Source organism: Vigna unguiculata, chromosome 7, assembly GCF_037176805.1.
Source record: "Vigna unguiculata cultivar grain cowpea cultivar isolate G323 ecotype 2 chromosome 7, ASM3717680v1, whole genome shotgun sequence".
Classification (NCBI taxonomy): Eukaryota; Viridiplantae; Streptophyta; class Magnoliopsida; order Fabales; family Fabaceae; genus Vigna; species Vigna unguiculata.
This window is the reverse complement of record NC_140798.1, coordinates 41,493,797-41,512,233: the sequence shown is the minus strand read 5'-3', so window position 1 is coordinate 41,512,233 and position 18,437 is coordinate 41,493,797. Positions and strand designations below refer to the sequence as shown.

General features: G+C 28.3%; 2 protein-coding genes across 2 annotated transcripts; both read left to right on the top strand.

Moving 5' to 3' along the window:
• The first annotated feature begins 257 nt into the window (after window positions 1-257).
• Window positions 258-3,943, top strand: LOC114192578 (serine decarboxylase-like). Its single transcript, XM_028082338.2, has 5 exons — window positions 258-535; window positions 682-913; window positions 1,015-1,208; window positions 1,296-1,432; window positions 3,159-3,943. The coding sequence occupies exons 1-5, from the start codon at window positions 265-267 to the stop codon at window positions 3,729-3,731; spliced, it is 1,407 nt and encodes a 468-aa protein (XP_027938139.1). The 5' UTR covers window positions 258-264; the 3' UTR covers window positions 3,732-3,943.
• A 9,560-nt stretch (window positions 3,944-13,503) lies between these two features.
• Window positions 13,504-17,015, top strand: LOC114191408 (alanine decarboxylase-like). Its single transcript, XM_028080580.2, has 5 exons — window positions 13,504-13,791; window positions 13,939-14,170; window positions 14,251-14,444; window positions 14,521-14,657; window positions 16,294-17,015. The coding sequence occupies exons 1-5, from the start codon at window positions 13,560-13,562 to the stop codon at window positions 16,867-16,869; spliced, it is 1,371 nt and encodes a 456-aa protein (XP_027936381.1). The 5' UTR covers window positions 13,504-13,559; the 3' UTR covers window positions 16,870-17,015.
• The last annotated feature ends 1,422 nt before the right edge of the window (window positions 17,016-18,437 follow it).

Genomic DNA, 18,437 nt, shown 5'->3' with positions numbered 1-18,437 from the left:
TTGTTCTGCTGTTTTCACCTTTATGTCACATTGACTCTGACTTTTTGGGGAAAGCACGTTGTGCTTTTCTTGGCTTATCACAGCACTTGTAATATACAGCTTTCTAAAGAGTTAATTGTATTTAACTTACGTCTAAGAAAAGGTAAGCCAAGTAGCTTTTAAAATAAATAAAAAATACTCATTTTTCCATAAATATTTAGGAACAAGTTGCTCAAAGATAGATTTTCGACTATAAATGCACGTTACCATTTGTGTCTTTTGCATATGCACTCTCTGGTTGATTCTCAGACACAGTATATGGAGAATTCAATGGAGAAGAACGTGGCAATGTTTTTTATTCCAACAACTCGTGCTACAGAGTTGTTGTCAACTGAGGTTAGTAGAGACAATGTCTCTGGAGGAAAAGAGAAGTTGCAGATAGATATTGAAGACAAGCTTGCCATCACCGAGTTCAATGGCGAGACACAACCCAATTTGGATTCAGTTATTTCTCACTATATTCAAAGTCTAAATCAGACCAACTTACGATTCTTGGGTACCTTTCATGTCATAACTTGTTTTACATTATTCTTAAAATATAAAATGACACTTCAACAAATATTGATCTATAATACGTGCCAACATGAGAACATAATTGTTGATATTTTTATACTTTTCTTGTTTATCTCAATGCACTTTCAGGCTACCCCACTAATCAAAACTTCAACTATGACACATTAGCACCATTGCTTCATTTTCATTTGAACAACGTTGGTGATCCATTTCGAGGGAGCAGCTTCTCCATGAATTCAACATCATTTGAAGTTTGCGTGCTTGATTGGTTTGCAAATCTATGGGAGATAGAGAAGAGCAAGTACTGGGGATATGTCACAACAGGTGGAACCGAAGGGAATCTTCATGGGATTTTAGTAGGGTTAGTTTCGTTAAACCTGGTGGTACAGTTTCTAGACACTTTTGATGCTTCAAAAATATATGTTCTAAGCACAATCATCGACTTATATATGTTTTACGTAGGAGAGAAAAATTTCCAAATGGGATTTTATACGCCTCACAAGATTCCCATTATTCAATCTTCAAAATTGCAAGAATGTATCGAATGCAATGCATGAAGGTTAGCACTTTGGTCTCTGGAGAGATTGATTGTGATGAACTAAAGACATTACTTCTTGCTCACAAGGACAAGCCAGCCATCATCAATCTTAACATCGGTCTCCTCTTACCTTTGACATCTATACATATAACAAATTAATAACATGCACGCACTTGTATAAAATTTGAAAGGTTTCTTGTTGCAGGGACAACTATGAAAGGAGGGGTTGATGACCTTGATCTTGTAATAGAAATACTTAAGGAATGTGGTTTCACTCAAGACCGATTCTATATTCATTGTGATGGAGCTTTATTCGGAATCATGCTGCCTTTTATCAAACAAGTAAGTGCTACACATACATCACTACCTAAGAACATCTCTTGGCTATAGGTTGGATATATGGATATATGGTGATTATTAAGAATTGAGTTTAAATCTAAGGATAATTTTATTTATATATTATAAATTAATATAATGTTTAGTGGATATATAATCTCAACACATCCATCATTAGTTGATTGCTATTATATAATGATTTTCTTTTCTCCACATAGCACTAGTGTAGTAAGGGCTTTCTGCCCCGGTTGTTTTTCACATTTTGCCTCGGGTCTGGAACCGAGGCATATTGGAACGAGGCCAAAATGTACCCCTTTTGGCCTCGGTTATCACCCGAAGCCATATACCCAGTTTTATGCTTCGGTTGTTTCAAAACCGGTGCCATATACCCAGTTTCACGATCGCAAAAAACCACCTTCCAGATGCCCTGCAAGGGTCTCTCCGGCGTGGGCGAGCCTCTCCTTCTCCCTGCAACCTCCATTCACACCTAATCGGAACCCCCCATTCCATTCTAGCATCAAACACTCAAGCCTCTTCCCCAAACACACACATCTAATCATAAGCGGAGAAACCACAGGAGGAAAAGAAAATATCGCCGGCGAGTCAGATCTGGTGTGGGTCTCGCGAGCAGCAGCGACTTCAATCACCGTTGGGAGCGCGACAGCAGGGCTCATGGCATGGCTTCCAGACCTGGTGTGGGTCTCGCGAGAAGAAAGGTCGGAGCAGCGAGGGAGGCAAGGCCACGGTGGGCGCGGCCACATTGCGAGCACCGAGCGCGACCATGGAGAGGGGCCTGAATTGGAAGGCGAGCTTGGAGGGTGTGGTGGCAGTGGGTGCAGTAGAGAGATTGAGAGAGAGAGAGAGAGCGAGGGGAAGGAGTTGCGGAGGCGCGGGCGCGGGGAAGAAGAAGGGTTCGCGAAATTTGAACCCTAAATAAACCCTATGGCTTCGGTTGTTAGGGGAACCGAAGCCATAAATCCCCTTTTGGCACCGGGTCTCCTTAGACCGAGGCCAAACAGCCACTTTTTGGCTTCGGGTCTTACTAGACCGAGGCCTATACCACTATTTGGCACCGGTTTTGGGGGAACCGGGGCCTATACCCCTCTTTGGCTTTGGGTATTTGGAGAACCGAGGCCTAAAACTTGGCTCTAATTGCAAAAATGCCACCGCGTCATTATATGCTTCGATTCCTGGCCAACCGAAGCATATAAGACGAGGTAAAATGGGAATTCTGCACTAGTGTAGATTTTGCCTTTTGTTTAATTAAAATTGTACGTGTGAACCTACGTAATTATGTACAATATTATCATTCATCTTCAGATCATATGAAATGAAAAATTAAAATAAAATAGAGTAGAAAAAATTAAGTAGAGAATTCTTTCAGATAAACCATGTTATTTCTACCATTTTTATTCATTTCTGTTCACACGAACAAAGAGTGTTGAATTTCCAATTTAACCACAGTATCTGATATTTTATAAAATGTCATTCAAGTTACAAAAAGAGATATAGACCACTAAATAAATAAGTCTAATTCACCGATATTATTTTTAATTTAAAATTTTAACTCAATGAATTTACAGAGTCTTATTTTTTTTTATGTAACTAATCATTCTTAATTTCAGACAATGTGATATCTAAACTCACACATAAATTCTTTAACACACTAATATTCTCACTGATTATTTGTGGTTGTCGTATTTGAAATTGTTAATTATGTGGTTGTCTACAGGCACCAAAGATCACTTTCAAGAAGCCCATTGGAAGTATAACTATTTCTGGCCATAAGTTTTTGGGATGTCCAATCCCATGTGGTACTCTAATAACTCGTCAACAATACATAAACGTGTTAACTGATGTTGAATACATTGCTTCAAGAGATGTTACAATCACAGGTAGTCGTTCTGGTCATGCATCAATTTTTCTTTGGTATGCCATCAAAAGAAAAGGTTTTATGGGACTTCAAAGCGAAGTGCATAAATGCATTGCGAATGCATGCCATCTACAACATCGATTACGAAGTGCTGGAATTGGTGCAATGTTAAACAAGTTTAGCAACATCGTTGTCTTCGAAAGACCACCAGACGAAGACTTTGCTCGTAAGTGGAGTTTGGCATGCGAGGGAAACATTGCACATGTTGTAGTGATGCAACATGTTACCACTGAAATGTTGGATTCCTTTGTTGACGAGTTTCTTCAAAAACGGTCCATTTGGTTTGAAGATGGACGATTTCTACCTCTATGCATTGCAAGTGACGTCGGTTCTAGACACTGTGCTTGTTCAATACACAATTCAATGCGGTGATTAAGAATCTATCATTTAAAATAATACATCTCATGCTATATATATAAACACACGTTTCAGATTGCTAAAAGTGGTCAGATTTGTTATCAGTTGACTTTTAGTGATTATTTCTTAAAAACTAGTATGTGAAGTCTAATTTGTTAGTGGACTTTTTGTGTGATTTGAGAATGGATCGGAGATTTGGAATTGAAAATGAATAACTGTTTTATTTTTTATGAGTTTTAATTGATTTATTAGTTTGTTATTTTACTTTTTTCAATGAATGTGCTGTAAAGAAGAAGTAAAATTCTAAAATTTTAACTAATTAAATACTAGTATACCACCAATGATTGATTAGTGGACTGAACAACTAACAAAACCGATTATAGAATAAATGTCAGATTAATATTTATTCAATGATAATCACGAATCAATCAACTATATATTGATTAAGGTGTGAATGTTCATGTAAGGTGAGGTTTACATTCCACTTATATACTTTGAAATTGTCTTATCTTTAATCGATACGAGACTTCTAATATCAGGTACCATTCAAACGATTTTGAACAAACAAAAAACCTTGAAGACCGTACGGACAAAAAAAATGAGCGTCATAAGACAAACTATATTGAAGTTGTGGATATTCAATCGTCCCATACTAAAATAATATCTTTTTCCAATTCATTTTCCAAATAAAGCAATTTATTATTCTTTCCAATTATATCCAAATGTTAAAAATAGAATATATTTTACATAATTTATATAACTGACACAAAAAAAAATTAAATTGTTTGAAAAGAAATACCCGTGTAGAATTACTTAACATCATAACTCGATTAAAATAAGCTATTTTTCATCTTACATATATCAAAGATGCAATTTAATTCAAATAATTAAAATTAAAAAAGATGGTTTCACATTATTTTCTCTTCATTTTTTTTAAAACTAACAAGTATACAATTATACAAAAAAGGAAATTAAGATTTTTTTTCCTACTTTAAGTAAACCTCACATAAATGTTTCAATACACCAATTACTCACGAAATCTCAAAGTAAACAACTATAATATTAATGTCTCTGCCGGTATGAGTACCATCACAACAACATTCACTGTATATTACAAGTATCAAAATGAGTTGGAATCTGCGAGTAAACTCGGCTCACCACGGGTTCGAGCCGGGTTAAATTGAATTTTCTTTACAAATTTCAATATGGGTTAATCTTTTATTCGACTCATCCGGGTTGAATCCGTGGTGAGCCATGTTGGCTCACCAACCCGCAAATAAAAGGTCACACAAGTGTTTTTTGTTAAGTTGGGCTTTGTATTTTGGTCATATTAAGTTGTTTTTTTAGTCAACACATAAATAATTTATATTTTTGTGATTTTGGTTTGTATTTGGTTTGTATTAAAGTTTATTTAGATTTTAATTACAATTATAATTTAGTTTTGACTACAAAAAAAAAATGTATTTTTTTAATTAAGTGAGCCTGTAAACCAACCTGTTTAACCCACCAACCCGTGGTGGGCCGAGCTGGGTTCAAATTTTTTTGGTTCGCTAATAAGTGAGCTAAGTGAGCCGAGTTGGGTTGGCTCACTAAGTGATCAACCTGTTGTGGGTCGAGTCAGATCAGATCGGGTTACCCATTTTGACAGCTTTACTATATATATTAGAGAAAACACAGACGTTGTCTCTCTTGTGTGTTCACATTTTTTAATTTTCATATAAATTTGACTTAATATGAATATGAAATATATAATTAATTTTTAAAATAGTTGTTAGATGTAAAATTAAAAAAATAAAATATGCACAAAAGAAGCTTTAAAGACAAAAAATATATTATTTATAAAATAATTAATATTTAAAATAATAATTTAAAGTAAAACTAAAATAATTAAATGTGAACACAAATATATATATATATATATATATATATATATATATATTCTTTATAAATTTTTTATATATTGTTATAGATTCATCATTTTCTTATCATGTATCCGGCTAATCTACTTCCTCGTGACGTGAGTTATGTTCTTGTATGATAACTCTAACGGAAATGTAAAGAGAAGATAAATTAGGAGAAAAAACCTATGTGAAACCAAAATTTGTTTGTAAGATTTTGTTTGCTATTTTAATCTCCTAAGATTACAAATAAGAAATTCAAGAAGATCTCCCTCAAAACTATAAATTTTAAGAAAAAAAATCTTTTAGATGGTACACGTTTTAAGCATATTTACTTTTGTAGAAGGCGTATATTTTTTCTGCCATATAAAACCGTCATCCTTATGTGAAGTAAATATACTGTCAAGATTATATACGTAATTGTTATAAATGTTTCGTCAAGCATGCGATACTATTATATATACTACCAATTTAATTTAAGTTTTAATGTTAAATTTCTAACCAAATATTTATTATTATATTATTTACATCACTACGATTTAAAATATATCATTACAAGAAAAATGCTTTAAAAACAAAATATTAGTCTTTAAAGTTGTAAAATAGACCAGTGATTTAATTAAAAATATAATTTTAATAAGTAGCTAAGACTGATATAACTAATAAAAGATAAATTTAAATTTTGTTTTAGATATCAGTTTAGTTACTCTAATAGAAACCAACCCCGTATGTTATTAATTAAAAACGACTAATCATGTTATTTAAGAATACAGCTTTCTAAAGGGTTAATTGTATTTAAGAAAATTAGAGTTAGTTGTTACGTATAAGAAAATGTAAGCTAAGTAGCTTAGCACACTAAACTTTGAATATAATTTTAGAAATAACTAAGTACAATATTCCTTTAAAATTTTAAAATACACGTTTTACATATTTGAAAGGAAAACAATTCTCAATCAAAGAATTTTGACACATATATAAATGCACCCACGAGTTAAAGTACACGTTTTACATATTTGAAGGAAAACAATAATTCAATTCTAAATCAAAGAATTTTGAACCACATTCATATATGCATTTAGTATTTTCTTGATTGAGAAAAATAATATATTTTGGAAAGTTATACATGTAAAAAAAGTTTTTAATATCATTGATTAATGATATTTTAGAAGTCAATCTTCGATACTCAAATGATCTGTAATAGGGATTGACTTAACTGACTTTTGATCAAGATTGATTTGTATCAACTTTCAACTTAGTCATGAGTTCCTGAGTTCCTTGATTCGATTTAAACACCTTAATTTTAGATTTTCAAAACCTAAAAAATTAATCATCTAAATTTAATTATTAAGTGAATTGAAATTTAGATTTTTAGAACCCAAAAAAAATTGTAATCCAAATTCAATTAAGTGGGTTGAATTTAAAATCCAAAAATATGAATTTAGATTTGAAATAAATCCATTTATATGGATGTAAAACAATACAAATTTGAATTATTATAAATTGAATCTTGAAATTTGGATATTTTGTCCATCTTTCTTTAAAAATAACTTTTCTAAAATTAAAGTTTCACATCTTAATACATTAAGCACCCCGATTAAATATCTAAAACAAAATATCCAAGTAGAAATTATGTATAAGATATATTAAATTGAAAAATCACTTTTCTCAATTATCTTTATTAATATCAATTACTAAAACACTATTAAACTAATAGATAAAATATTTCTATGAAGTATATAGAAACTCCATTATTTTAAAGTATTACTTATCTCTTTAATTTCCAGATGGTTTGATTAATTTGTGAAAAGGATGAATATTAAAGAGAAATTTGAGTGATAAAAAGGAAGGGAGATGATTGGGAAAAGGGAGCGTAAAGAAGAAACGATAAACACGTGGTGTCCCTCTCCTTTTTCTTTTCATTACGGGTGTCCCTTTCCTTCTACTTTTCATTACTTTACATATTATATTATTTTATTATTATTGCATCTATTATTGCCTGTACACTTATCATTGGAATGGAAAAGCAACTTGCCACACATTTGCAAAAGCAAAAATTATTTTATTATTTTTCCCTTCGAAGACTTCGCAGAGAAAGACAAGTATAGAAATGAGTGTGGACGGGGTTTACACATATCATACACAATTTCACGTACAAACATCATATAAAATATCAACATTAACATATAAATAATATTCATAAGCAATTCTAATAATTTAAGACCAAACAGACTACTAAGAGAAATCAATACCCTAAAATACCTTTTTGTTATCCATTTTCGTCAAATTTTTTCAAGTAAATCCTAATTTTAGTTTTGTGTTCAAACAGGTTTCAATTTTTGTCAATTTTGTTCAATTGGATCCTTTTTTTGCTAACACCATTTAAATCATTAACGGCCATGAACAGTGACTGCCACGTGTCACTTCGTGGTTTTTTTGAATTTTTTTTATTTTCATTTTTATTTTTTGAATTTTTTTTGAATTTTTTTTAAAAGATTTTTAATTTTTTCTAATTTTTTTAAATGTACATGTGTCAACCCAATAGCGTGTCACGTGTCACTTTGTGATTTTTATGATTTTTTTTTATTTTTTTTTTAATTTTAAAAAAAAAATTTAAATGTCCACGTGTCAACCGAGTAGTGTCACGTGTCAAAGTCAATGTTCTATATTTGGTCCCTATATTCAATTTGGTCCCTATATTTGTTATTTTTGTTCAATTAGGTCCCAATGTTTGTTAACATTAACCAATTTGGTCCTTATCGAAGATGTGACCAAATTTAATTTTTATATCAAAGTTATAATGATGTGAATTTTATATATTATATAAAAATATTTAATAAAAAATGTGAATTTTAATATAAAAATTAAATTTGGTTTTAATTTGGAGAGGGACCAAATTGGTTAATGTTAACAAAAATTGGAACAAATTAAACAAAATTAACAAATATATGGACCAAATTGAATATAGAACATTGACTTTGACACGTGGCACGCTATTGGGTTGACACATGGACATTTAAAAAAAATTCAAAAAAATTCAAAAAAACCACGAAGTGACATGTGGCATGCTACTGGGTTAACACGTGTACATTTAAAAAAAATTAAAATTAAAATAAAAAAAATAAAAAAATACGAAGTAACACGTGGCAGTCACTGTTCGTGGCCGTTAATGATTTAAATGGTGTTAGCAACAAAGGACCTAATTGAACAAAATTGACGAAAATTAGGACCTATTTGAACACAAAACCAAAATTATGACTTATTTGAAAAAATTTGACGAAAATTGAAACAAAAAGATATTTTAACCTAAATTTAACTATAGATAATCCAGCTATTCTTGGTTTTCAATTTCTTCATCAAAATTTTGATATAATCATTGAATTTAGTAAATATTGTGAACGAAATTTCATTCAATTTTATGAATTATGCAGAATTTGTAATTGTATGTAATTATACTAAAATCAGTTCTGCTTCTAAACAAATCATTTTCCCATTTTATCAAATTAAAAAAAAAAGAAATAAAAAATCCTCTTTGACACAAATAACAACCTATATTTCTCAAATTTAACTCAAATCCAAATTCAATTACGTTTTTATGGCACATAATTCATTTTCCATATATATATATATATATATATATATATATATATATTAATTATTCAATTCCATATAAAAAATTCAAAACTTTAAATCTAACATATCAATAAAAAATGAAAATTCATTTTCAATAGTACCACCTACTCCAAAAACATAACACACGCACACGAACACACACGCACGTCGGTGCCTCCACGCACACCCGCACACTCCACGCACACCCCACACACGCCCCCACAAGCCCACCCATGCCCACCCACGTCCACTCACGCCCACCATGCCCACCCATGTCCACTCATGCCCACCTCTATATATATATATATATATATATATATATATATATATATATATATATATATATAAGCTTCTGATGAACATCCTCCAACAATAAATAATAAATCCTATTTATGCATGATTAATTCACCAAGAAAATAAGAGGTTGTACACTTGATAGTTACTATTATCCAAATTTTCTCCCTAATTAAATTAAGGAAAATTATCTTTTGACAAAATCTTTTTAATAAATTTGATAAAGTTTTCATAAATAAAATAAAAACAGATTATTTTTTTATTTTTCAACTAAAATAAAATAATAAAATAATATTTTTTATCTAAATTATTAGTTTCATTGTAAAAAAAACTTTGTTAACGTATCATTCTTCTATTTGCAAATCTGTCTGGTAGTACAATAAATGAGCAGAACCAAAGAAAAGAAACATTAAATGTTGTTATGGGTTTGTGTTATATGGGTCAAACAACAAATTAGGCAGTGAAAACAGTTCCTAACAAATAAGATATCATAAGTAGTTTTGGTTGTCATAGGTGTTGATAGAAAAGTTCGGGTTGTGAAAGAACTAATTGGCCAATAAAAGGAGAAACAAGATGAATACCTAACTTTATGCCTTAATATTTTAAACTGTTTCATTTTTTCTTGCCGATGTTAGAATTTTGGTAGATAAGACATCGAATCATGAATGAATATATATGTAGGGAATGATCTAATACAAGTTAAGAATGAAGTTGCCAATTTTTGTGTTAAGTGTAGAACCATAATAAGTTGAAAGGAAAATACATACCTCAAACATGCAAATATTATTAATAATGTTAGTTATTTGAATTTCAAGCAAGTCCACATTCTTTTGCAACTCTATCAATAACACTTTTTCCTCTCCTTTGATTTAGCAGTAGATTCCCTGTCGGCAACAATCCTACAAAACACAGCAAAATCGAACGTGTATATATATATATATATATATATATATCAGTGTTGAGAATAAATCCCACAACCCCCACACTTATTTTTCATGCGCAAATGGTCAACTCAATATTATTTCATCTAAAGTAATCTCAAAACAGATTGAGACAAAGTAATATTCCGTTATTTATCAGAAAATAATATTATTAAATTTATCATAACTTGTTTCAATAGAAGCAAACTGAGATACAAAAGCCTTTCCCTCTCGGTAACAATCTCAGCAGCAGGTTTCATATACAATATATAACATGATAACATACATAAAGAAAATTGTTTAAGGTTTAGCATTTAATTTCAATTATATGTAAGAATGTCAAAATAATTTAAGGCTATAAAATATGTAAGATGATGACATTAATTAACTAAAGATACACAATAAAAAAAAATCATATTTTCTATCAATTTTGTTTTCACATTTATCTATATTGTTATTATTTTGTTCCTAAAAAAGTATCCACCTTTATTTTTTAATTCATTTAAAATCAATTCTTCTCTTTTTTCAGATTTTTGAATAGTCTGATTCAAATTTTTTAGTTGACATATCTATATATTTTTATGTAAAATAAAAAATAATATTATATAAAATATAATTAAATATAAGTATATAAAACGAATGAGTTAAAACAAAAAAATTTCTCTAATTGTTAGAAAAATAAACTCGATAATAGACTTATAGTGTCTTGAAATCTGAATTCTTTTTTTCCTTTTCAGGTTTCAACTTTTTTCACAAACCTGCATAATTTATTTTAAGAATAATCATTAGTAAAAAATAATTAAAAAAATTATTGTCCTTCTCAATTTATAGTAAATATTTTTTCCATAAACTTTAATTACTTTTCTACAAAAAATTGAACTTTGAATTATGCTCTAATTAATCTATTATAAAAAAAAAGATTAAACCTTAATTTAATTAATAGTTTTGTTGAAAAATTTCAGTTCCTTATCAAAATATATACAAAAAAACTCTTAAAACCCGTAATTATAAAAATACTAAAAAATATAGTGGGCAAAAGAAATGCATTTCTAATTATAATGCAAATCTAAAAACAAAAAAAACGAAGAAACAACACAAATAGATAGACAAAACATTATAATCTTTGGGGATGCAATAATTGGTACACACGGATAACATGAGAGTCAAGAAATGTAATCTGTCAAAATCTTAAAAAAAGGACTCTAGATAAGAAAAAAACAATGAGAGGCCAGAGAAGTCACAAAGAGATAAAAGAATAAACGTAATCAAGATTGATTATAAGAAAATTAAGATAACTAATCATGTTTATTTTATTTTTCGTAAACAAAAATTATAATTTACTAAAAAAATATTTTAACTCATTAAATCTCATTTTTAATATCAATAAAAATCAACAAACAGTAATAATAATTTAGTTAAACTTTATTCTCAAACATAAACTTATAATTAATTTAATAAAACTACATGTTAGTGATAAAATATTCCCTTTTAGGCCTTATTTCATAAACATAAGTTTAAAATTAATTTAATAAAGATATATTAGTACTAAAAAAAATTGAGACCTATTTTCTTAAATATAACATTATAGTTAATTTAATAGAAAAATATTAGTAATAAAACAAAATTTTGAGGATTTCTTTTTTTAGGTCTAAAAAGAGTGTATTACTTGTTTTACCCAGTCCTGTTCAATGTATATATATATATATATATATATATATATATATATATATATATATATATATATATATATATATATATATATATATATATATATATATATATATATATATATATATATATATATATATGAAAATGATCTTTTAACAACTTTCTCTCACCATAAAGATAATGGAAAATGATACTTTAACCAATTTTTTTTTATTTTAAAGTATCATTGTCCAAAGATAATATAACTTGAGAATCAAATTAATTAAGTATTCAAATAATTCAAAAATTATTGAACAACATTCTAATATTTTCTAATATTTAAAAATATGAACTCGTGAACCTATATAATTAAGAATAGTAAATAATTATATTAAAAATAAAAATAAAAATGTAAAGAAAATGTTAATGGATTAACCTTCAACATGAGAAATAAGTGAGTCGGGTTCAATTCAACCCATTTTTAAAAAATTTGAATGTTTTTCAACCAAACTTCACTTGAATCCTAATGAGCCAAATTCACTGACAGGTTGGAATCCATTTTAATATCTTTAATACGAGATTATATCTTTTAAATAATTTTCTATTTTTTCTATTTTCTTATTTCTTTATTTCTAAAACCATATTAAAAATATGACACCAAATTATAAAAAAAATTATTAAAATTATATAAACCGATAGTTACTGTTATCCAATTTTTCATTTTAATTAAGTTAATAATATATATTAGTTTCTGATAGTTACTATTACCCAATTTTTCATTCTAATATCCTCCAACATTAAATAATAAATCATACTTACACGTAACGTGATTGATTTGACAAGAGTAGTACACATGTGCGTGTATATATTCAAATAAAAAAAATAGTTAAATTATAAAAAAACATTTAAAAACTAAAATTGGTGAAATTATTTTCAATATATATATATATATATATATATATATATATATATAATATGTGTTAATAGCGACTAAAATATAATTAGTGATATTTGATTTTATATTTTTACATTAAAAATTAGAATAATTAATTTTATTAATTAATTATGTTATAAATTTATATGATAAATTTGATAAAGATAAAATATTTTTAAAAATTTTTATTAATATTTCTCTTATATAAAAAATTATTTTGCGATTTTAAAATTTCTCTTAAAATATAAGAAAAAATATTAAAAATTTGAAATGTGAAGATTTAAAATATTTGAAATGCGTGATCTTTATTTATTTATCTTTTAAATATCTTTAAAATTTCTAATAATATGAAAATACATATATATTTTATTGTTTAATTCATATTTTAATTGTTTTTTTTCAAATTTTCAGATGCTACTTTTTTTTTTCTTATAAATCAAGTAACAATGCAAAACATATGAATACACATTCTTATTTCGCTCTGCTAAACTTATCTATGCACATTATTCATACAGTTTTATAATCCGTCTCGCGCATCCCAATGGCTCTCATTCCAGCACTTCATGCCACAGAGCTGTTGCCAAGAGTTGTGAGCACCGGCAAGTCCTCCATAAAAAAACAGAAGTTTCAAACAGATATTCAAGAGAAGCTTCAAACAGATATTGAAGGGAAGCTTGCCATCACTGAATACAGTGCCGAGTCACAACCCAATTTGGCTTCCATTATTTCTCACTACCTCCAGACTCTAAAACACTACAACTTACGCAACTTGGGTAGGCTTTTCGTGTTTTCATTTTCTTTCGTTTATGTGCGCGATTCATTTTCATTCCGATACACAGTTTCATTCATTTCCATAACTATTTTCTGTTCATGGATGCATATGAGACTTTACTAATGGCATCCATCAATTGCAATTGTAGGGTATCCTACTAATCAGGATTTCAACTATGACCCATTACACCCGTTACTTGATTTTCACCTTAACAATGCTGGTGATCCATTTCTGGGCAGCAGTTTCTCCCTAAATTCAACAAGTTTTGAAGTTTGGGTGCTTAATTGGTTTGCAAGTATTTGGGAGATAGAGAAAAGTGAGTACTGGGGATATGTGACAAGTGGAGGAACCGAAGGAAATCTTCACGGGATTTTAGTAGGGTCAGTAATGTCCAACACTAATAATTTCTTCTGATATTTCAAAATCAAACACAAACATTTATCTATGTGTTTTTATGTAGGAGAGAACAACTTCCTGATGGGATATTATACACCTCACAAGATTCACATTATTCAATCTTCAAAATAGCAATAATGTATCGAATGAAGTGTGTGAAGGTTAGAACATTAATCTCTGGTGAGATTGATTGTGCTGATCTGAAGGCTCAAGTTCTTGCACACAAGGAGAAGCCAGCCATCATCAATTTAAACATAGGTCTCTTCTTCTCTCTGACTAAGTTTTTAAGCAGACGCATGCAGAACTTAAAAATGGATTCTATATTGTATTGCAGGGACGACTATGAAAGGAGGTATTGATGACCTTGATCTTGTAATACAAACTCTGGAGGACTGTGGCTTCACTCCTGATCGATATTATATTCACTGTGATGGAGCTCTGTCTGGAATTATGTTGCCTTTTCTCAAACAAGTGAGTTAAAGCTAGATTTAAATTTACGTTTGTTTACTATGAAAATTTAATACCACTTTTAGGCATTCAAATATTTTAAATTAAATAATTTTATCAAAATCAATTATGATCTAATATTATCAAAAATACTAACCTATTTTTTATGATATAGTAATACAGAACTTCGTAACTAAATACTAATAGTAATATTTTACTTAAATAATTAATTACTAATAATATAATTAAATATTAAAAATAAATAAAATTAATATCAACTTAATGGATGTTCACTAAAACAAATGTTAAAAATAAATAAAGTATTCGTTGGGAAGATCTGAAAAAAAAAATAGATGAACAAGGAGAAAAAAAATCAATTAAATCTTCCCTAAATAAATAATATGTAAAATAATAAAATTTATAAATTAAAGAAACCAACCAACAAGGTGTATAAAATAAGAATAAAACATTTTCTCCAAAATAACTTTTTTACAGGTTTGCACAAGATAAACTGATTGTTCTTTTTTTCTTCTTCACTTTTTGTGGTGACTTCTTTCTTTTTCGAGGCATTAATAACTTTGTCTCTCTGTCTCTCACAATTTTTTTTTCATGACAAACCTAATGCAAGGATTGCATATTTAAATTCCATAATAAATTAAGAATACATAAAAATAAATACTTCCATTTTTTAAAGTAAATTAGTGTGGACCCAATAAATTAATGACTCACCTAATAATATTATTATTAACTAAAATAAATAATAAAAATGAATAAGTTGATGTTTGATTTAGTGAATGACAACTAAAATAAATATAAGAAAACAAATTAGTTAAAGATACTTATCAAGTAAATATTAAAAATAATAAGGTTAACTATGATTTAATAATATTAACCTTATTTATTTTTAATATTTATATTTATTTATTTTAATATTGATTAAGTCAACACTAAGGTAAATATTATGTTTTGTGACAACAATATAAATTGTATATTATTTTTATTCTAGAGGTACACTTGTAATTTTCTTTTTTCACTTTCTATATAAATTTCATTACATTAATCTTCTTCGTTCATATTCATAAATCTCATCAATTTATCTATGCTTTATCTTCTTCACCCACACATATCTAATTCATCTATATTAATCTCTTTCATCAACACATATATGCTTCACTTATATTTTTTTCTTATCTTCTTCACCACATTCTTCTTAGATTCGTTATATTCATTTTCTCTACTCACATTTATCTCCTTCATCTACACTCACTCCCTTCATCCATTATAATTTTTCTCCTTCTATTTTTTAGTTTATATTAATTGTTGAACATGGAGGTATTGTATGAGAATTGTAGTTTGCATTAGGCAAGCTAACATCAATTAAACTAACATTAAAGATAAATTTTATATAGCGTTGACTAATGAAAATGCTTTATCGTCAATTTGATCGATGTTAAACTACTTTAACTAAAAAAATTAACTTAAAAATTAACAATGAATTAATGTTGTCTAAGTTGAGGCTATTTACAGCTAACTTCAAAACCTAATACTAATGAAATAATGTCCATGACTTTGGAATCATGTGATGTGCAACGCAAATTTAGTACCAATAACTATTTGTTTTCTTGTAATGATCTAAAATAATGCGTGGGTGAATTTTCAGGCACCAAGGATTACCTTTAAGAAACCAATTGGAAGTGTGACTATTTCTGGTCACAAGTTTTTGGGATGTCCATTTCCTTGTGGTATACTACTAACTCGTTTAGAATACATGAACGCAGTATCCAAAGATGTTGAAATTATTGCTTCAAGGGATGCCACGATCACAGGTAGCCGTAGCGGGCATGCTCCAATTTTTCTTTGGTACGCTTTAAAAAGAAGAGGTTTAGTAGGACTCCAGAATGAAGTGCAGAAATGCATAATGAATGCACAATACTTACAAAATCGATTACTTCATGCCGGAATCGGTGCAATGTTGAACAAATTTAGCAATGTCGTTGTCTTTGAAAGACCTTTAGATTATAACTTTTCCCGTAGGTGGAACTTGGCATGCAATGGTAATATTGCACATGTGGTAGTGATGCAACACATCACCGTTCAAATGTTAGACTCTTTTGTTCATGAATTTCTTCAAGAGCGATCCATTTGGTCTGAAGAAGGACGATTTCAACCTATATGCGTTGCAAATGATATTGGTGCTGCAAATTGTGCTTGTATATTGCACCATTCAATATCATGATCCAAAATCTATCCATTATTTAATGCATATATGTGACTATTGTAAGATGTATTATCCAATATAATTTAAGATATATTATTCTCCACTCTTTAGGAGTGTTCTTTCGTGATATAGAAATAAATTTAATGTATTGAATTTTTTTCTAAAGGAACACGGTTTTCAATAAATTTTGTTTATGTGACATATTATTCACAATATCTATTTATAGATAGTGCTCGTAGTTGTTTATCATTAAATTGTTCATTATTATTAAAATTATTTGATGATAAAAGTTAAAAATTTAAGTAATAATTTAAATTAATCATTTGAGTTAATTATGACTCATTATTTCACTTTTCATTTTTGTTATTAAGTTTGAGTTTCTGTTCGAAGTTTAACATTTCACTTTTCGCAACATTTACAAAATTGATGCACCTTTCAACGGAATTTTATGATATGGATCGGTAGGGGAGATGTGGAAATAATTAGGAATATTATCCATTTTTAAATAATGAAGTTAGTTGTTGATTTACAATAAATGTGATATATCTTTTTATATTAATAATAAAATCAATTACATAAATTCAATTGGAAAATAATAAAAATTTTGAATAGTCAATATATTAAAAGAATTTAATAGAAATTCAATTTAAGATGTCTAAATTTATCATGAATTTAAAATTTAACTAAATCAATTTTAGGTTATCAAATTTAATACACATATATTTATAATATTTTATATATAATAACAACTATTTAATAATTTGTGTTAAAAACTAATATGAAAGTGAAAGTTATGAGAGAGAATAACGGTATGAAGAAGGATTTGGAAGTTTGATGAAAGGTTGAATTTTATCATTGGGTCATCGAAAAAATAGGTAAAAAATTGGTAATTGAATATAATCTCTCATGTTTGATATGTATGTGAGCTCGAGAGAGTACTGCTCTCTTGCCGGTAAGTTATTTTAAAAAGTATGAGTATAATTTACCATCTTAATTAAAATTGATGAATGGGTATCAGCTTTATATCTTTATTTATAGAAATTAGAGACCTCTTCAAAAATTACTAAACAATATCACAGACGTTCACTAAACAATTCAATCTATCATAGACCCTTCATCAGAAATCTAATAATTACATATTATTTATAAAATTAATAATCACGTACAATATAATTAATACTATCAAATAATATAATTTATTAATGAATGTTAATCAATAATAATAATAAAAATGAAGAATAATAATTTTATATAATAAAATTATATAAAATACAACATTTTGGTGTGTAAGTTCATATCAGTTAAAGAATGAATGTATATGTCATCAGCCTACAGCTGGGATGGTTGATGTAAGAAATTATAACCAATCTAATAAGGTGTACTATTCTTTGAAGGAAGCTGAAAACTCCTTAAATTTAATCAATACACTATTTAATATAGATTTAAGGTGTTATACTGAATTGTAACCAAACATCTGTCAGGTGGTAGAATGCTATATATCTATGAAGTAATATGCTACTAGGGATTTTGAATTTAGTTTCCTGAACTGTTATATACAGCGTAGTAATACATATTCATGTTGTGTA